This window comes from Lagopus muta, chromosome 5, assembly GCF_023343835.1.
Source record: "Lagopus muta isolate bLagMut1 chromosome 5, bLagMut1 primary, whole genome shotgun sequence".
In the NCBI taxonomy this organism is placed as follows: Eukaryota; Metazoa; Chordata; class Aves; order Galliformes; family Phasianidae; genus Lagopus; species Lagopus muta.
In genome coordinates, this window is record NC_064437.1 from 2,578,462 (window position 1) to 2,598,300 (window position 19,839).

Below are 19,839 nucleotides of genomic sequence, written 5' to 3' on the forward strand. Positions count from 1 at the left end.
AGATCACATACATTCACAGAAGATTAGTTTATATGAGGAAGGTTCCAAAAGCAGTCAATAGAAATTATTTTTGCAGGATTTTCCCTGGTTGGTTTAAAGAAAAGCATATTAGCTAGCATTCACAATAAGGATGGCCACATATTTTGTCAAACAACTGTTCTATTCCAAAAAACAAAGAACAAGACTGTCAGAGAATGGTAGGTATAATAACACGTTCAGATTTTACCTGTTTGTAAACTAAATCTGTTTTGAAACATCTTTCAAAACATCACACACAACCCGAAAGTACACACAGGAATGCCACCCCTGGCTTTCATCTCTGGCTGGCCTGATTTTTACTCGTTTATCTCTGAATCCCAAGGTGACAATGCCATTCTCATCTCAGGCACTTGCTGAAATCAGCCATTTCCTTTAAATGGTAGCAAACCAGACAACAAACCAGCTAACAAATACAAAATAACACGCACAAAATAAAAACCCATATATTTCAGCAAACTCTTCCATATGTTGTAACGCACACCTAGAAGTCATAGCAAGTTATAACATAAATTACTACTTCTTATTCATTCATATAAGTCTTTTTATTTTCTTTCATTTCTCAGGGCCTGCCTTTTCTTAAATATACAGGAGAATGTTAAACAACCTCCACAGTTAAATCCTGAAAAAAGAAAAGACAGCAGGGGTATTTTTTTGGTTTTCAAAACACAGCCATCAATACTTCACAAAGCGGTGGATGTATTTTGTTCCTCCATCCTTCCAAAGCTGAGTCAAACTTTATTTTTTCAAATGAAAAGGTAGGTTTGTCTGCATTTACCTCAAGTATTTTATCTCCAGTTTTTAAAGCTCTTGTTCTTCCTGCTGGGCTGTCTTCCAAAACTTGTTTGATAAAGATCCCTTTAAGTTCCTCTCCATTCTTTAGGCGCTTTATGACAGTTTGTCCACCAACAATACTTATTCCAAGAGACACATGAGGATCTCTGAAGATTTCAACACTGAAAAAAATACATGCAGAAGTCTAACAGCTTGAAACAGTTAAACACAAAGCCCCAAATAAATGTAAGCTTTTGGTCTTTCAAGACTATCTAACAGAGTGAAGAGATGAAGCCAGAAGCCTATGAATGCTCACAAAAGATCTTGCTTTTCACCCTCAGTTGTCTTCACCCCTCAATAAGAAAAAGAGTTACTGCCAGCCCAGGCCTACTGCTCTTCCAATAGGTTTTTATTTTAGAAAAAGTCACAGTAAAACAGACAGGTCTTCAAGTAAACAAACTCAGTCGTTTTCAGTTTGATTAGATTGTTTGGAAATGGCAAAAACTGCAAATGGTATGTTAGAAATGATAAAACAATAAACAAATTTAATGCAGCCTGCTGGCTCCACGTGTCAGATGCATATTAATCAGCTTAAGCTGAACTGTTTTAATCATTTTGTATGTAGGACCATAAAATCAGCTCACCTATAAGTTTTAGCAGCATAATGAGAATGGGGCTAAAGTTGGCTTGGCAATTCCAATTACACCATAGAATTTAGCAGAAAACCCATGAAAATGAAGACAGAAGTACTGTGTACACTGTTCACACTTAATAGTTATGAAATGAACATAAATGTGTAGGTCATCAACAAACATATCAAGCTTTCCCAAGACAGTTATATAACTAGAAAGTACAGCTCTGTAGAACATTGTTAAAAATACACTGTATCTAAGAAAGCCTAAGGTCCAAAAGTACCTTAAGTTACTGGGAGAAAAGGGATGAGAGAGAAAAAAGAAGAAATGATCAGGCTCGCAAAAATTAAGACATAACACAAATGAGAAGAAATGATGCAACTTTATGAACATACGTCCGAGGTGGTCCCCAGTGGCTGAAGTTTGGAGTTTCTTCACCTTCTCCTTCTTCTCTTTCAGGTAATTCACTAATTGGGGGCACAGAGAGGGGAAGAACAAGAAAAATAATAATGAAAAGGTATTAACTGTCCCAGGTCACAATTCCTTGCATATTTTCTATCTGGCAGTGAGACAGCAACACGTTTTCAAACAGTCCAGTTTAAATGTGCAGTCAACAGACTAAGCAGGAATTTTTGTATTTAGTTTAAATGTATCTAAGGAATGCACCATGAATGAAACATGATGGACTGGCCAAATGTACAAGGTGCTGTGAAATACACATCTCCACTGCTGTACCTTATTTGAAATGTCTATTTAAGCAGTCATTTTTACTTTCTGATAAATATGCTGTGACTTTTACAGAGGGATATAAACATGGTAAAGCCAATCTAGCTTACCAGAAAGCCAGTTGTATTGCAGCTTGGAGAACAGGTCCTGTGTGTTCCATTAAACACCCCAGAACGGGGTGTTAATTAAACTTTTATAATATGTATGACTCATCTAGTCACAGAATAGGAATTGAAATATCAAACTGCGGGCCCCCCACAGCAAGGTTCAAGCAGTACATCCTTGCACACATTTTCTGTAGACCCTGAGAGCTGTAAACGCTACTTTTACATTGCAAAAAGGAAGTAGGATGTTGTACTGGAGAAATAATCCCCTCAACATGTTGCTGAGCAGCTTTCAGACCGAGGGAAATCACAGATTAATTAGAGAAGCATTGAGAATTTGAGCCAACAGACCCTGAAAGCTGATCCTCTACCTGCTCACCCAAAACTGGTGGGAGAAGTGTAGGAGAATTTATGGTAGTGGCAACTATCTGTGAGCAGTGCCAGCTCAAGGTTCGTCATCACTACGGCAAGATTAAAGTGTTCCTGCACAAGCGTGAGGGTCATAGCTAAACTCTGGAAGGGAAGGAACAAAAGAAAGCAAAAAACAAGAGGACAAAGCTGTGACAAAGAGCTAAGGGGAGAACTCTTAAAAGAGGTGATGTCCAGGGTTGCCAGGAAAGCCTACATCCTTCTCCAGGGCACGTCCACTCTTGTGGCTCTCACCTAACTGTGGGGTAAGTGATGCAGGTGGGCCAGCATTCAGGGGAAGAAACATGGGATGTAAGAATTCAGTAAGACTGTAAGGCAAACATTCAGCTCCTTGGGTAAAAGGCACACACTGGGGGTGGCCTGTATCTCAGTGTTTCCCACAGCTTTCAGCAATTCATCAGTTAGGTAAAGCAAGAAAAAAGTTACGAGCATTAACCAAAAATCATCTGAGAATTGAAATCTTTCTCCATACCTGTACAAAACTGTTCTAGGCTGAGGTAAGGTGGTCACTCTCACAGATTTTTCATTCTTGGAAAACATGTAATCCTCCCCTTCTTCCTTTTCAACACCTTCTAGGTCAACAGTGAAACCGGGTACTTTAGAGTCCGTATGAAGTTTTGTACCTGATGAAGTAAAGGTTTAGATGTAAAATTTGCTTCCTCTGTCTCTGCATCTACCTATCGCCTGTGCAAATAAACCCCTCAGCTCATCATGTTCCAGATGTGAATGGTGAGAGATGATCAAGAAGCTCAGAGATACAGAGTATTTATTTCTGCAGGAAATTTAAAGCATGCTGATTTATCTATCTTTAATAGCACCTTGCTTCTGACCTGCAGACAGGTAATAAGAGAAAATGCCAGATCTTACTGGAATCGAGACATGCTTACATACAGCTTGCATGGCATATGCTTCTCACAAAAACATGATTAGAAATCCTGCATCCATCCTTCATGCAAGGAGAGCTGTACAAAGCCCTGATCCAGCATGGATGACTAATGTCATTTCAGTGCCATAAATATAAACACTAATTAAATCACTAGAGCTCCTTGCTAAAGTCATTAGTCTGCCATTTTGGTTAACAGAGTGTCTGCTGTACAAGATGCAGGTGACAAAGAATAGAAAGAACTCCTTTTCTCCCAGTGAGTGCTACCACAAGCAGGCTGATAAACTAATTTGCTGACAACATACCAAACTCTAACAACTGATTTAGGGGGGGATGAAATTCATTCGGTCTTGAAGAGGTACCTTGAATTATATATACTCGTGTAATGAAACTGTGGCAACCCAGATTAAGTCTAAAGAAAATGTTTGTGAAAATATCCACCTCCAAACCTTTCTTCTGCCAAGAAGTCACTTTGTTATTTTGTTGTGTCCATTACCACTCATGTGCCTTGACTGAGTTTCTCACTAAGAGCTCACCAGTGAGAGCCCAGAGAACACAGAATCACAGAATCACAGAATCACCCGGGTTGGAAGGGACCTCAAGGATCATGTAGTTCCAACCCCCCTGCCTAGCAGGGCCACCAAACATACACATTCAGATCAGGTTGCCCAGGACCCCGTCCAACCTGGCCTTAAACACGTCCAAGGACGGGGCATCCACAACCTCCCTGGGCAGCCCGTTCCAGGGCCTAACCACTCTCCTAGTAAAGAACTTACACACATAAACACACAATAAACATAAACCCACAGGGCAAAGCTCTCACACACAGGCACAGCAACCTCACTGCCCTGAGACAGTATGGAAAATAGAAAGTTTCACGCCTGTTTCAAAGTCAGACATCATTGGAGATGCACATGAAGCTGCCAGAGAAGATAAAGTAGACCATGGATGAAATCCTCCTGGTGATACACAGAGGGATGTGACTCTCCACAGGCAGGAAAAAGCTGCTGCAACTTTCAGTATTACTTATGATAACTGTAGGTAAACATTTGGTGGAAAAAGCAAGAAAATGAAGCAGAAACTGCCATTAGCCTGTAGAGATCTTCATTTGAATGTTTTATCATCTGCAAGTTTGAAAATAAATTCATGCTTCAGTATAAAAGTTCAATTTGTAAATACAAAGAAGAAAAAAAAAAGAAGAAAGGAAGAAAGAAAACTTCTTACAAACCTAAATCCACTTTGTTTCTTGATCCTGACTGGGTAGCTCCACTGTCCAATAGGCCTTTTTGGTAGTCCCTGTGTGCCATGGTTCCAGAAGACTGTGAAGTTATATTAGCATTTTCTTCATACTTCAGAGAGGAGAAAAAGTGAAGAAAGCAAGCAGTAGGATCAACTATAGATATATTTGACAGGAATGTTGATTGTACAGCAAACATTCACATTTTCTCAGCTATATAACTACCTATCCACACAACTATGGACTATTGTAAGTACCTAAAAGCTGCACCATCACCTGGTTGTAGGAACTGATTGAGATTAAAGACAGTGAGGAAAAGAGGGAGCTCATTTCATTGACACTGCTGCTGAAGGCCCTGGCTTGACTTGACTTTGGTTATTACTGAAACATATCAAACAACCAGAACTTGCAGAAAAGAAGGGAATTCAGAGGTCACAGATGGGAAAGAGGACAACAGTATAGGATAGCTATAAATACACCAATCAGAGGATGTACCTCACCCAAGGAAATGTACAATCATTGTACATCATAACAAAATAGAACCTTCCAAAACCTACTAAAAGATAAACTGGTGTCCATTAGAGGCACTCAGATCTCAGCTGTTAATTAAAACACAGGACAGACTGATTACAGAGTTTAGGTCTGGAATTTGCCTTGAGGAATACAGGTCCCTACCATCAGGGTACAGCACTGAGATGCACCCAGCATTACTTACCATCTGCTCCCTATTGAATGTATATTCCAGGGACTGCTTTGGACTTAAGTTGGCACTAGATCTTAAGTCTTGTGTTTTAGCTGTCTGAAGTTGCTCTGCCCATTCTGTATTCAGGTTCTTCTCTGAAGATGCCTTCTGTCTATCTGATGAGCTATATTTCACAAAGTCTAAATCTTCTTCATACTCATCCACCAACATTTCCCTTTCTTCATCCACTTCTTCTGTTGTGGGTTTCCAGAATTCATGCATCTCCCAGGACTCCTTCTCATATCCACTGTCATTTTGAGAAAGCTGAAATGACCTTCCCAAGTCCAAAATTGGTTCATCAACAGCTTCTTCTTTAAAAGGTGTTTCATCTCTGAAACCCTGCATAAAACGTTACAGGAATAAAGATTTTTCATTATTTTTCTTGCTTAGTCTTAAAACTGTTTTATGTTAAATCACATTAAAATTACATCCTGATTTTTAAAGTGGGAATCTTCTACCTTTTGCATTTTTTTTTTCCAAAGAAAATGCACTCTCCGATTTACGATTTTAATTGCAAAAGTAACCACTGCCATTTCCTTTATATATATAGAAATTTCATTTGGACAGTTCAGATATTGCTGCAGCCATTCAGAATAACCACCCTGGACTGAAGTAAGGAATGAGAATTTTTAAACAATACTAAAAAAAACTGGAAAAAAACCATACAAATCCAACTAAAGTATCTTTGTAACCCAGACTGACTGCTATTGCTCTGTCTATGCAAGTACATTTCTTATAACACCACAGCACCAGTTAAATAAAACACTTCTGAGCTGAAATGACAGAGCAAGGTACAACAAAACCAAAAAGACATTCAAAGCCTCCCCTCCTCCAGACCCCATCTACCCAAAGGATCGAGCTCAACAGTTCTTATCCTGGGATTTGTCACATGCCTCCCAGTTTCCAATGCTTTCTGTTTCTCCTAAATTGAATGAGGTGCAATTCATCGGCCCACGGAGTGAGGCTGACTGCAGCTACACACTGCATGGACATCCCTGAAATTTTATACCTTAGGGAGCTGTCAGAAAGCTTGCCACAGGCTGAAAGCCTTTCCTTCTTTACTTCAGGCCACTGAGCACGTGTGCCCAAACTTGGTCTTCAGGCACCGAGACCCTGAATGCTGAAACCACCCTGCAGATTCAGGGGTCCTGAACCAAAACATTTTCCCTTCTGCTTCCTCCCTCTTCCCCGGCTCCCCACGGTACTTTGCTATTTCTGACCCTTAGTGTCAGAATCCTGTTTTGTCAGAAAAAGCCCAGACACTGCCAAAAAGTGCTCACAGTTCAAATGAGCATCAGGAGAGAAAGCAAGAGACAGACAAGAGCTTAAGGAAACAGTGCAGTAACACTAGCTGGCATGAACGCATCACATTAGCAGTCTAGAAGCTACCCCTTTTTTCATAGGCATTAAATGTTCCTTTTTGCCCTGAGAACTTCAATCTCACAAAATATCCAATCTGAAGAGATTCTAATTCTCTTCATTGTTACTTCAATTCATCTCACTCCTGCCGCATCATTCTCCAAACGCTGCAGACTTGTAAGAGCCACCAACTTCATCGTAACATTAAACAGTTCACTCAGAAACCACCCAGCAATTTGTATTGCCATCTCCTGATACAGCACTTAGGTATGGTATAATCACAGACTGCTGCACTGCAGTAGCAGACTCTACCAATGGAATAGGGAATACCGCAAGCACGACAATAAAGTCTACTGTTGTAGCATATAAAATGTTCAAGTTTTTTTTTCTTTCCCCTGAAGTCAGCTTTGTCAGCACTATGCTAGAAAGTAAGAACTCAAGCCATCATGACACACTGCTCTCAGCTCTTATATGAACAGATAAGGTAATAAATAATGGCAGTTTTATACCACCTTTCTATGCTACTATCAGTTCTGCTATACTAAAGTAGAACAAAATACAAGCAATGGTATTTGCTTGTATTCTGTACCAACTGACCATTACAGCTCCTATATTCAGTAGGAGTAAGATAAAATACACTGTATAAAAGCAGGTAATAACATTAGCTTAATTTAGGAAGTAGGAAAAAAATCTGAGCTAGCAGAGGACTAATTGCTCTGCCAGGAACTCTTCCTATGCACCTGGTAAACAATAAACCCCATTTTGCATCGTGAAAATCAGTAATACATCCAAGCCAATTCCTACACATTACATACCTACATCTGCCCCACAGTATTGCTCTTTTTGGTGGTCCTAAATCTGAAAAGAATGCACTTACCAATGTGAATTAATTCACATTCGCGAAGTGTTTGAGAACAAATGACAATTCAGAGATCTTTTGCTCTAGACAATTTATTCCTGCAATCCAATTGCCTATTACCCTGGTATCTGAGTTGTTCTTGCTATTTTTAGTGTCACATCCCACCCCAATAATGTTATTACTCACAAAATGGAAAATAAGAAGAAGAGACTAAAGAAATTACTCTAGGCCCCACAGGAAAGTCTGTGAAGACAAACAGATCTCAAGCTTGTCTTATACACCAGACTACTGTTTTGTTTCCATCCATTATAACACTGAACATTCTATTCCATACCTTAACTTTCTTGCAAAGCTGAACCAGTGACTTATGACTATTAGTGCTGTAGCATTCCTATTTCATAACCAAGATAACACAAGGTATTTTAATGAGTTAGTAAAATTGATCAGACAGTCTAGGAACTGCATTGGCAACGGTAAGCTTGGTGTCCACAATGCAATTAGTAAACCAACAGCTGTTAGCATCTATTTTACAGGGAATCCATCCTGGAGCGTACCCAAAACTGAAATGCTACCTGAAGACTATTTTCTGACTGTAAGATCTGACTATATCTTCTGACTGTAAGATGTTATTTCCTGTGTTTATAAACTTCAGCTGAACCAAAAGAATAAGCAAATACCTGTGGTGCTTCAAGGATTATTGAGAAATTGGTATTATCTCTTGACTCTGGAGATCCAGGGCTGGTTTTCATGTTGCTGGTATCCATGTTGCTGGTATCCATACTATGCACGTTCTCCTCTTTGCTCTCTCCCTAAGCAAAGTGATCAAAATGTTAAGTCAGGAAAACAACACCAACAAAAAACCTAAAAGTTCACATTTTTCAACTAAATGGAAGAGGGAGAAACAGCCATTGGAAAAGAAGCTGGAAAAAGTTACAGAAGGATAAAAAAAAAAAGTCATAGATCGAACAGGTGAAGAGAATAGCCTTTATTCTTTTTAGAGAGAGAGAGAGAGATATTTATATATAGTTTCAAAAACACATAGGGAAGACAAATACAAGCATACAAAGGATGAAGTATTACTATCTCAGAAAAGGAAAAAAAATTACTGAATGGCCTCCCTACATTCTCATTTCACCGCTCTGCTACCATTTTGAATTACAAGCACTTTCTATCAGACGGTGCTTTGCTTCAATTAATTGTGTCTGCTTGCCCTTAAAAAGCAACACTGCAGCCTCCTCAAGTAAACTCTTGTCTGTTGCTAAACCCTAATTCCAGAAAAAAAATTTCTACTTGAATTTACACTCCTGACTTGAAACACATCAGAGAATGAGAGAGAAAAAACCCAAGTGCTTACCACCAACGGTTTGCAGATTCCAAGAGAAACTCTTCCTGGGGGCACAGATTTCAACACCTCTACTGCCTCCTTTAAAGTTGTGCTGTCTAAATATTTCCCATTTACAAATACCAAGCGGTCACCGGGTAGAAGCTCACCAGCACGTTCAGCTACTCCACCTGCCACCAAAGAGCTGATCACAATGGCTGTTCTCGTTGGATCCAGGGGATCCTGAAAAAGAAGCCCCAGAAAGGTGGTGATTATTTCCAACGTATAAGGAGGAGTTAAGCATGTTCCTCATCTTATACAACTAAACTGAAGCTTCCCAACGCCTGCAAAAAGGACTGCCTGCTAATACGGCCACAGCCTGAAGATTACAAAAAGAAAGGTTTACAGCAGGAAGATACTCTGTCCCTTGCTTAATCCATTAAGAAATTTTAAATTCTACAGCTTGCTGATGCCCTGCCTGCCTTCTTCTCACATGCAGAGAAACAGCCAGGCCAACCTGGAAATAGAAGAACAACACTGGCATTCGTCCACAGCCCTCTGTCCAGTCTGTTCTGTGTTAGCATTACATAAAATAACCATCCTGCTTGTAATTCAAGAGCTTCATGGCAGCTAAATTTGTCTAAAAAAAAAAAAAATCACTGCAAGATCAGAAATTTAATTAAAGTTATTAAAGAATTAAAGTCACAACATCCAAGAAGCAGCACTGTGCATTTGCTGAACCACCGCAGTATTTCTGCTTTGAGAAATCTGCAGACAACACATAGAAATCAATTTATCTGTGAAGCTTCCCTGAGAACAGAGGGTCAGCTACAGAAGAGTAACCAAGATCATTAATGAAGACACAGAACACTGCAGTGATGAATACAGAGGAACATGAAGTAGGCAATATTATACACGTTGGAGAGACTGTAAATTGATGCAAAGACACCACTTTTCATACATTTTTTTCCCCAGTATTTACCTCTGCATTGTGTCAGGTACCATTTCTAGAATATATTCAGAGTCATTTAAAAATCCATTCTCAATCCAATGAGATAATCCAAAGTAATTATATTGTGGCAGGAAAACACAGACTTTAATTTTACTTTTATTTTTTAATTACAAGCCCTTCTTCTCCCCTTTGCTAAGAACTCATAAAGTTCAGAAATGTTCCTTGCACACACTATGACTTCAAAAGCATAATCAGGTACTATTTTTGCTCCTCAGGACTTGCATCTGATTCAGCACACGGGAGGGACCCAAACAGGCAAAATTCAAGTCACAAAGACCACCAGGACTTTACAGCTCAGTGTTAATTTGAAAACAGGAATGTTTTTCTCTTGCATATAACTGTACGCTGCTTTCCAAGTGAACGTTTTTTGTTTAAGGTATGTACAAATATATGAGGCAATGAATGTAATGTCTGCAAATTGGCTGAAATTAGAGGAGCGAAATTGGAGTTCAGCAGGAAGAGCCATGCTGGAACTGAATTCAAGTAATATAGTAATAACTAGTAATAACTCTCTCCTGCTCTACTGCTTAATCCCCCCATTTTATAATCTCCACAAGCACTAGGTGTCCGCGCCGTAGGAAGAGGCTTCCTTGCTGGTATCATGTCTCAGTAATCAAGCCCAGCAACCTCCTTCTGCTGCACAATGGTGTTCTGCCTACTGAACGAGTGCCAGGACACATGGGCTGCCCGACTGCTGGTGCTCAGACCTGCCTTGTGCAATGCAGAGCAGAGAGGATTTCATTTGGTTCAAACACCACGCGATTCACATTCTGTGCACGCCTTGAGAATTACTTGAGAAAGAAAATAGTAATAATGATGAGAAAGAAAAATGCCAGAAGTCCCAAAAAGCTCAAAGGTTCCAAGAATATTTAAAAAAAAAAGAAAGATTTGCTTTAAAAGAGCTAAATCTTGAAAATGTGATGTTCCTGCTGCCCTGTATACACACAGCCTGCTTTACCTGCCCTTCCTAGCCATGTGCCCAAGCATCCTGATGACAGCAGAGCACAGAACAAACACTCCATTTAACACAGACCTTTGAGATGTTTTTGATTTGGGGGGTTTTCTCCAACACAAAATAAAAATAACCTTTTAGGCTTCTTTGCAAAATCAGGACCACATTAACACAGCTGTTTTTATGCAAGGAGGATTGCTCACATTAGGAAGGCCTTGCTAATAGAACTAACCCAGCAAGTTTACTTTTTAATCACGGGTTCATCTTGCCATGGCAAGCAAGGTTTGTGCCTGCTCCCTAAAAGGGTGACTGCGCTCTCAGCAAAACTCCACCTTTGCTGACACAACAGCTTTTATACTATGACTTCTGCTGGCTTAGCTATATTGATTTAAAAAAATGATAATTGAACAAAACAAAACCAGCACTCATCTTTACTGATGCAGATAAGCTGACAAAATATTTGCAAGTGAATGACTGGTCCAATAATTATGGCACTGACTGAGAATGTGGGAGAACCAGGTTCAAATCCCGTTCGGTCTGATCCAAAGTTTTTCTTTTCTTTTGGTGCCCAATCAGAATCAATTAAACAGCACATGGGAATCTCGCCATCAGCTTCTCCTATACAGACACTCAAGGTCAGAGGCCTAACCCCCACGCTTCTGATGACAAATAGTCCTGTTTTCACCTGAACTTCCACTGAAATCAGAACATTTTGGCAATAGTAAAATCAGTGTGTTTTGGTAGATTTAGTTCAGCTGAAGAAGTGTTCCAACCGATTCTAATCCTCCCGTTAAAATGAAAAATGACCGAGTTCCTGCAAATGCACACAGTTCCCACGCAGCAATGCTTTGAGAGCAGCACGGTTATCAGCACTGCTTTGTAACACCTCATGTGCAGCAACATAGGCCAATATATCAGAACAAAAAGCAGCAGAAGAAATCTTTCCAAAGAGGGCTGTATTAAAAATCGTTGATCAGGTGAACACAAAGCAAGGGTTATAATTACTCTGCTGTTTTCAAGCAGAGGGAGCTATTGTACAGGAAGAGAAGAGCAACGTAAACTGCACGGTGACAGGGTTTAGTCTGTAATGCGGGCACTGCTGTAAAAACCCCAAATGTTTGTTACCACGACTGTGAATCACAATGCTATTGCCACAAGAAATGTAACAAAAGCCACATGTGAAGACAGACCTACTCAGTTTGAAGGTGTAACCTTTTTATATATTCTTTGTAACTTCAGGGCAACTACAACTGTGGATTGCACCGTGCTTTTCTTACCAAAACAAAGGAGCAGTGGTTTTCTGCAAACTTAGCATATGATTTAAACTCAAGCCCAAATGCACCTAAAGAACAACACCTGCTAAAACAAGACTGCAAACAATGAATTCACATCTTGTAAACAGTGAGCACAACGGCACTGAGTGGGCTTTTCTTTTTATTTTTTTTAAATAAAGAAAGCAGTGCTAGCAGCCAGCTGAAAAACAGATTCTTTCTTTCCATACTAACTGCAAGAGGGAAGTTCGCTCGCAGAGAGCCCTGCCAGGCTCTGGGGCCACATCCACGCTAACAGACCAGCCAGAGCCATTTGAGGTCACAGAGCAACACTGACTGCACACATTTACCGAAGGCTTCTGGTTCATTTCACCTGGCTTATGGCAAGCCAGCTAATAGCAATTTTCAGTCACCAGCAGTCAGGTCTGTGTTTCAGTCTGCTTACTGGCTTGGATGTTGTTACAGGCTGGGAAGGAACACCCCACCCAAACCCAGAGCTGTTGCTGTAACAGTGCATTGCTAGAATACACAAGTGGCACAACGTCAACAGTTTAAGCAATTTTTATCTTTTCACACTCCCTGAGTAAGCCGGTCATCTTAGAATGGGCACAAACCAGGACTGGAATGTATAGAAGGCAACTTTTAACTTCTGTTTACTACACAAAGGAATCTATATTTATAAATAATGAGGAAAAGGAATCAGACTGGTAATTAAAGCTATAAGAGACAAAGCCTCCTTGTTCTAAGGCACCAATACAAACTTTTTTAGAAAAGTAAAAAAAAGTAAACAATAAAAAATAAAAACAATCACGTGTTAAAAAAGAATATTTGCCACTTGAATTAATGCTGAAAGTTAAGCATTGCTGTGCAGAGCAGCAGCCCATGCAAGGCCTCCAGGTAACCCTCTGAGGAACCGGGATGCTGTAGCTGTCGCTCCTCCTGAGCCAGTCGCAGAGTACGTGAACTTGTTCACAATAGTCACAATTTATTCATACTTAGCACACCATATATTTAGCTGCATTGAACCGTAGTTCTTCCCTTCCCCCTACCGCTCCTCATCAAAATCCACAAACGTTTCCTGGAGTCCAGGTGTCAAATTTTTCCCTTCCTTCTCAGAGCCTCATTTGTTCTGGATCCATTTAGCAGCACTCAGAGTCAGGCAGGGGCCGCAGCCGTCGCTGCCTCTGGGATCCCTGCATTCAGGGTTGCACAGAGCCTCTTAAAACCCTGAGTTCTGGAAATACGTTAGGAGCCCCAGGAGCACCGAGTTAACAGAGTCCTACGTGCAAAGCTGCCGGGGTGTGTAATTTCACGTGGCTTTGAGCAGGGGGCTGAGCAGCGATGCTGGGCACACGCACTCAGGGTCTGCACTCAGCGACCGGAGCTCCTTGAGAAACACAACTGGAAACATAACTAACGCGGATCACCTCGGTCCATCTTCCTGGGAAACGGAAACGCAAAGAACGGGCTGGCGGCATCCCTGCGAGCGCTGAGCTTCCCTCCGCAGGCCCCAGAGGGCAGCACGGGTCCGGCTCACAGCCCGCCCTCAGGCTGCAGCTCGGAGCCGCTCGGCCCGCAGGCGGTGCGCTGGGGCTCCGCCGGGTGCAGGCAGCTACCGCACTGCTGGGGTCTGGTTGGTGTTTTCCTGCTTTAAAGGCTCCTATGGAAATGCAAGGCAAAGCTGCGGGTGACTGACATTTACTGCACAAAGTCACTCTCACTCACTTGCAGGCTATATTAGTTTTGGCATCATTTAAGATCTAAATTCAGCTAGCCCGACTTCCTAGAATGTTTTAGCTTTCTTTGAGCAACAAACTGCCTGCTGCCACACAAACACTGCTCTGAAAACACACATCAAAAATAGCATGGCAAAGAATCCCAAAAGAAACAGTTTGAAACTTTTTTTCCTGTACCAATTTTGATTTATCTGAACAATTTTACAAGTGCCAATTTGTATACTTGCGAAAGAGCCAAAACAAACACATGTTAGAGCTCAGAGGTCAGAGCAGCTCAGCTTCATTACATTTTGCATGGGACCACTTCCAGGTCTAACATACATATACATATTTAAAACCCTCCAGTCTGCAGTCTCACTCAATCTCTGAGTGAGATACCAGACTGAGAGCTTCCCAAACACAGCACTGCAGCATACTGCACCAGGAGCACACAAACATCAACAAGCAAAAGGACCAGGCTCTGTGTTCATCTTACTGTTTAGGTAGATCAAAGATAGAACAGAGCACAAAGTCATCCACCTGTATGCTCAGTGTTGTGATAGCATTCCTGATATTCATCTCATTCTGTGCAGCGTGGCTCGCTGCCTTTACAGAGCCATCCTCTGCATGCACACCAACAGCAGGGTGCAAGAGAAATGAAATCCAATTCCCTCCCTCAGGTGGCCTCGAGGAGATTCCAGGTCCAAACCTTCTGGTCGTGCACCACCAGCAGAGTTACAGGTGTTGATCTTCAGAACTGCCAAAGACAGACATTCTAAGGCCTAAAAAAACCTTCTGTGAGAAAGCACTCAGTTTTTGTTAGATCCACTGTTCTTCAAGTTATTCAAGGTATCGTGGGCAGGCAGATAAATGTAAAGCATTTAAGACTCCTTTCTGCCTCTCCCACTCCTGTTAGGCTGAAGTCAGCAGGACGACTTAGAAAGAAGTCTACAAAACATAAGCAGCCACTGACTGCACCAAACAAACACAAGCCAATGTGCTAACACAATACAAACTTAAATACAGGAAGGCATCCAAGGAAGATGACTGAACTTCGTTGTGGTATAAGACGAAGCACTGGATAACTATTGATCCGTAGTAAGGGAATAGAGCAGAGAATTTCAGAAGCTCAGGATTGGAGCCAGCATTAATCAAAACTTCTGTTGTGGGAAATGTCAGCAAAGAAACAGGAACTCAAAGAGGAAAAACGAAACAAAACAAAACAAAAACAAAAAAAACAGAGCCATACCTAAAGGAGAAGAGATAACAGGACAATAAGTGTAAGCAGCACAATGATTTCCCACAATGGCCTTTCATTGCCTGCCATCTGAAGGCCTTCTGCAGCAAGAAGCAGCACGGCGGCCGGCCGCCACGCAAAGCAGTGCAGGGCTGGCAGAGCTACAGCAAGCACCACACAGCCAGAGCTCATCTGCCCAGCAGGCAGCTGGGACAAAAGTGCCTCCAGAGAACGATCAAAAGAAAAAGCACTTGCTCTCTACTGCTATCCTCAAATTATAAGATGAAAGATAGGCATTAACTATGGCAGTTCTGAAAGTGGCACTGTGCAGTGGACTCATGCCCATGTCACTATCTTTTAATTTATCAAACTTTTCAGTCAACTTAAGGTTTCATCCACCTTTCATATTTGCTCTCAACAGAGCTAAAGTCACAGGGATTACATTCATTAGTCTCTTAATAGCTTAGAGTTTCAGACTTCCAGCTCCAGAAAAAACACACTGAGTGCTGACTGCAGGGAAAAGCCATAGAGATAAGGAAAGAAAAAACCCTGAACTCATAAGGAAATGGAGGAAAGCCACTGTGTGATGAGATAAAAGGAGGGATAAAGATGCGTGGGAATAAAGAAAAAAATACCAACGCGCCAAGGGAAAAACCTGCAACCTGCACAACTTACAGCCGGTGGTCTTAACGCACATACTGAATCTGATCAGCTTTCAGATCCAAACAGTCCACCCAGGTAGCCAAGCAGGCACTTCCATCAGGGAGCTGCACCGACCTCAACACTGCTAGCCCACAGCAGTGCAGTGTGTGGGTTCAGACTGACTAGAGCTCTGTGCATGGAGAGCCTGTATCCTGAAGAGCAAACACATGAATGATGGAAAATTCGCTACAGAAAAAACTTCAAAAGAACCAGAGTGAGACAGAAGATTACATTTGTTTTTTTTTTTTTTCTGCAATTAGGATCTGCAAACCATGACATGGGCCAAAGAAAGCTTGCAACAGTATGGATGGTGGAGAAGACAGAATGATGGGCGGAAGGGTGCTGAGAATTTCAAGGCCACTATGAAAAGCAGGGAGAGCAGGCAGAAAAGCTCTGGGTCCAACAGTACTATTTGGATTTAGGTGATGAGACACCTTCCAGAAGGGTGAGGTATCAAGAAAACAGAATTCCTCATTACTTCCACGAGTTTTCAGAAATCTTCACATTTATCCATCAACATAGCCCTCAAATCTCATCAGTTCAGAGCAACAGAGAACTGCCTGGGTTGAACTTTTACATGCTCCTCCATTTCTACACACTCACTGAAAGACCAGTACAGCTTTCAGATAAGCAGCACTCGATTACAGAGCTCCCTCTGGTCTTGTCTAAATTTTCTTACCGTTTCTGAGACTTGCTAAGTGTTTATCATAGAGTCTAACTACAGTTTTGGCCCTTTAAATTCTAGCCTTCTCTTGCTGGCAGAAGACATCTGTGGAATAATAATGAATTTCCTTGGTTTGGGGTTTTTTTGTTTTTATTAAAAGCTATTCTTTCTAGCAGGAAATGAAAAAGAACAACCAGATTGGTAGAACATGGGAGAATAGGGAAAACATTTATAAAGGTTCACAATAACACTGCTTAGCATTTATTTCAAGGATGTGTGACAAACCAAAGAAAACCAGGAGCTCTGAGCAACGCTCCGTTTCTCCTCAGACTCGGATATCATTCGCAGCCCTGTCTGCTGCAGCTCACAAGAGGCAGGCTCTGTGCAGGACAGCTGCCCATAGGACACTCCACTCTGTGCATGAGATTCCTCCCTGCCTTCTCACTCCAAGTCAGGCTGATGATTTCCTCAAGCCCAACTTCAGGGTATACCCAAGCCCCAATGTGTCCTCCTGCATCCACGTTCTTCAGCTGCTCTACCTAAGCAATCTGTCCCCGTGCACCTGTCTGTATCTCATGCTGAGGTATGTAGTCTCTCCGATTTCTTACTGAGCTGGTTTTTGGTCTCCCAGTGCCTTTAGTACTGTTGTACTGAGGTTTGGAAACCAGTGATCACGAACACCCTAGAAACTTCACCAGGAATGTGCTCACTTGCATTCACCAGCTCTTCAATCCTGAAAAGTAGTATTTAAGCTGAATTCCAAGAGAATTTTTCAAAAAGCTACATTGAATTCAATTCATGACACACTATTAAGAATTATTTCACAAATGAAGCAGCTTAATATGATTTAAAGGATGCAGAACTTTCCCATAGGGGGAGAGAAGCAAATCCTCCGTGAGATGAGTACCAACACAGTTGGTACCGAGGCTTACGGAACTTTGATGTTAATGAATGTGGATGGGTTGTAGAGATGGGAGAAAAGCAGCCTTTATCAGTTTTCCCAGTACCAAGCTGATAGCCATTGTAAAACCGCTTTTTAATACAGCTGTGCAGCTTTTGCTAGTAAGCCACAGGTTTCCATCACATGATCAGGTGAAAATGTGCTTAACAAGGACATGAATATGCTCCTTTGTTCATAACAAACTTATCACAAGACAGACAAAGCTCAAATTATCACAAGAGGGCAAATGTTTAGCCAGCAACTCGTCAAAGCATTCCAGCCATCTCGCTGTCAGACAGTCCAAAAAAGAGAAAAGAATAATCTGGTTGGATACCACCTTCTACGAATAAGTCAGACTGCTTTTTTGTAATTCTACATCTGGAGTCTGTTTGTTTGGGGCATAAAGAAATGAGAAAAGATATTTGGGGACGCTTAAATTGCTTCACTTCCTGTTGTGAATGACTGCGAGTGATTTTGTTGTAAAAAAGAAAACGATTGTTTCTCATGCTCCCTGGGAAAAGGGCAAAACATAACCTGCTGAATGTGCAGCAAGAAAGACTTTAGTTCAACAGTAAGAAAATACTGGTAATGATAATGAAGATAAGCCCAGGAATAAGAAGATTGTGGAGTCCCTATGGTTAGATCAAAGTGAAAGCCCGCTAAGCACTGACCCAGGAGGGTGAAGGCAGGGACAATTCATGCTGCTCCAGGTCCGGGTAGCACAAGGCTCATGCAGTGTGGATATGCCTGTCACTTCTTGCATGCAGGGGCAGCCATTCACACCCACATTGGCACAGCTAACCCTGCAGGCTCCTGCACCCCACAGATCTATGGGGCGGCAGCACCCGGCACTGGGCCTTGGCTTTCAAGGACAGCTTGCAGTGAAGCAGCATCTCACATGAGCTATGCAAAATGTCAGCCCTCTCTATTCCAGCCCGCATCCTCTCTAGTTTCACACGCTTTAAAACAGCTGCTTTAAAATACTCTGACTTCAAAGTACAGTAAATTAAGCTTCACGTAAAGTCCATTCAGCTTTTTGTTTAATTTGATAAAAGCTCATCAGACCATTCAAGCTCCCTTCTGGTCAATACTGCCTGAAGAAATCTGCAATTCAGCTACCTGTGGTTTTTCCAATATTTCTGTAAAACATTACTGACAGAATCTATTTACCTGCATGCGCTGGGTCTTTGCTGAACAGTTTCAGGGCTACTCAAAGTGCCCTTGCTGCTATTGCCACCACTTCTACCTCTCAAAGTGTGTGAGTTTTTCTTCCTCTCACTCTACCTCCTGCGATGGCAGTCAGTTTTATGAGGCATTCCTCCTGTATTTAACCTGCTGACACACCATGCCCTCTTCCATTTCCCACTTCTTTGTAAGAAGAAGGTTTGGGTCTCAGCAATGACGGCTTAGGTCTTGGCTTGTTGGTTAGAAGGTTTAGCTCCAGGCTAGACAAGGTACTAACAAGCCAGATGCTTTTACATCTATTGGTGTAGCCCTCTGCATCAGTTGATCCCAAAGCACTTAACAAACAGTATACCAGGTCCCCCACTCACCATCAAGACCCACTTGCCGCTAACTGCGCCAGCAACACTACATAAAAGTTAGTTAAGAGGTGAAAAAAAAGAGAGCAGCTTCTCCAAGTGAAATTACAGGGAAATTAAGGGAGGCAAAGTATATTGCTTTGTGGAGAAATTGGCCAGAGGACCGAACAGCACACCTTTTTAATGGCCAGGAATGGGGCAGGCTCCACATTCAAGGTAGGACGGCCGGCAAGGAGGCTGCTTCCTCTGAGGTCCCCCAGGGCTGCCGATGCTGTATCAGCCAGGGAAGCACATCGAGCCCACCAGCAGGGATGTGCACCTCCCTCTGCAGCCCTGTCCCTATGCGTTAGTCAGAAAAGGCAACACCTAGCTTTGACAGGATGCCAACGCAGCAGCGACGACAGAAAAATACACAGAAGATTTCATTCTAATAATTCTTTGATGTTTGCTATTCTAAATAAGACATAACGCTCCAGGGAAAAAAAAGAAACAACACAACAACAAAACAGTGAAATTGACCATTTCAAGAAATACACCACAAGATCAGCCCTCCTCATCCACCTCCCTTCTCATCCAGTATTAACCTTGCCAGCAAGAAATCAGTTTTCAAAGATTTTAAGATCTCCTGCTATACAATGAGAAATCAGAGCATTCAGCAAAAGAGAAAAAAAGATCTTTTTATCCAGTGATCATGTGAAGCTGA

General features: G+C 41.7%; 1 protein-coding gene across 11 annotated transcripts in view; it reads right to left on the bottom strand.

Annotated features, from left to right (window-relative positions):
• The window catches only part of PATJ (PATJ crumbs cell polarity complex component), a 143,090-nt gene that overhangs the window by 81,925 nt on the left and 41,326 nt on the right, over window positions 1-19,839 (bottom strand). For all 11 annotated transcript variants that reach the window (XM_048946051.1, XM_048946052.1, XM_048946050.1 and 8 more), the window contains 7 exons: window positions 9,136-9,345; window positions 8,459-8,590; window positions 5,537-5,902; window positions 4,813-4,933; window positions 3,174-3,324; window positions 1,838-1,909; window positions 815-992 (listed from right to left, as the gene is read on the bottom strand). In XM_048946051.1, coding sequence (XP_048802008.1) covers window positions 815-992; window positions 1,838-1,909; window positions 3,174-3,324; window positions 4,813-4,933; window positions 5,537-5,902; window positions 8,459-8,590; window positions 9,136-9,345 — 1,230 coding nt within the window. The remainder of the gene's footprint in view (window positions 1-814; window positions 993-1,837; window positions 1,910-3,173; window positions 3,325-4,812; window positions 4,934-5,536; window positions 5,903-8,458; window positions 8,591-9,135; window positions 9,346-19,839) is intronic.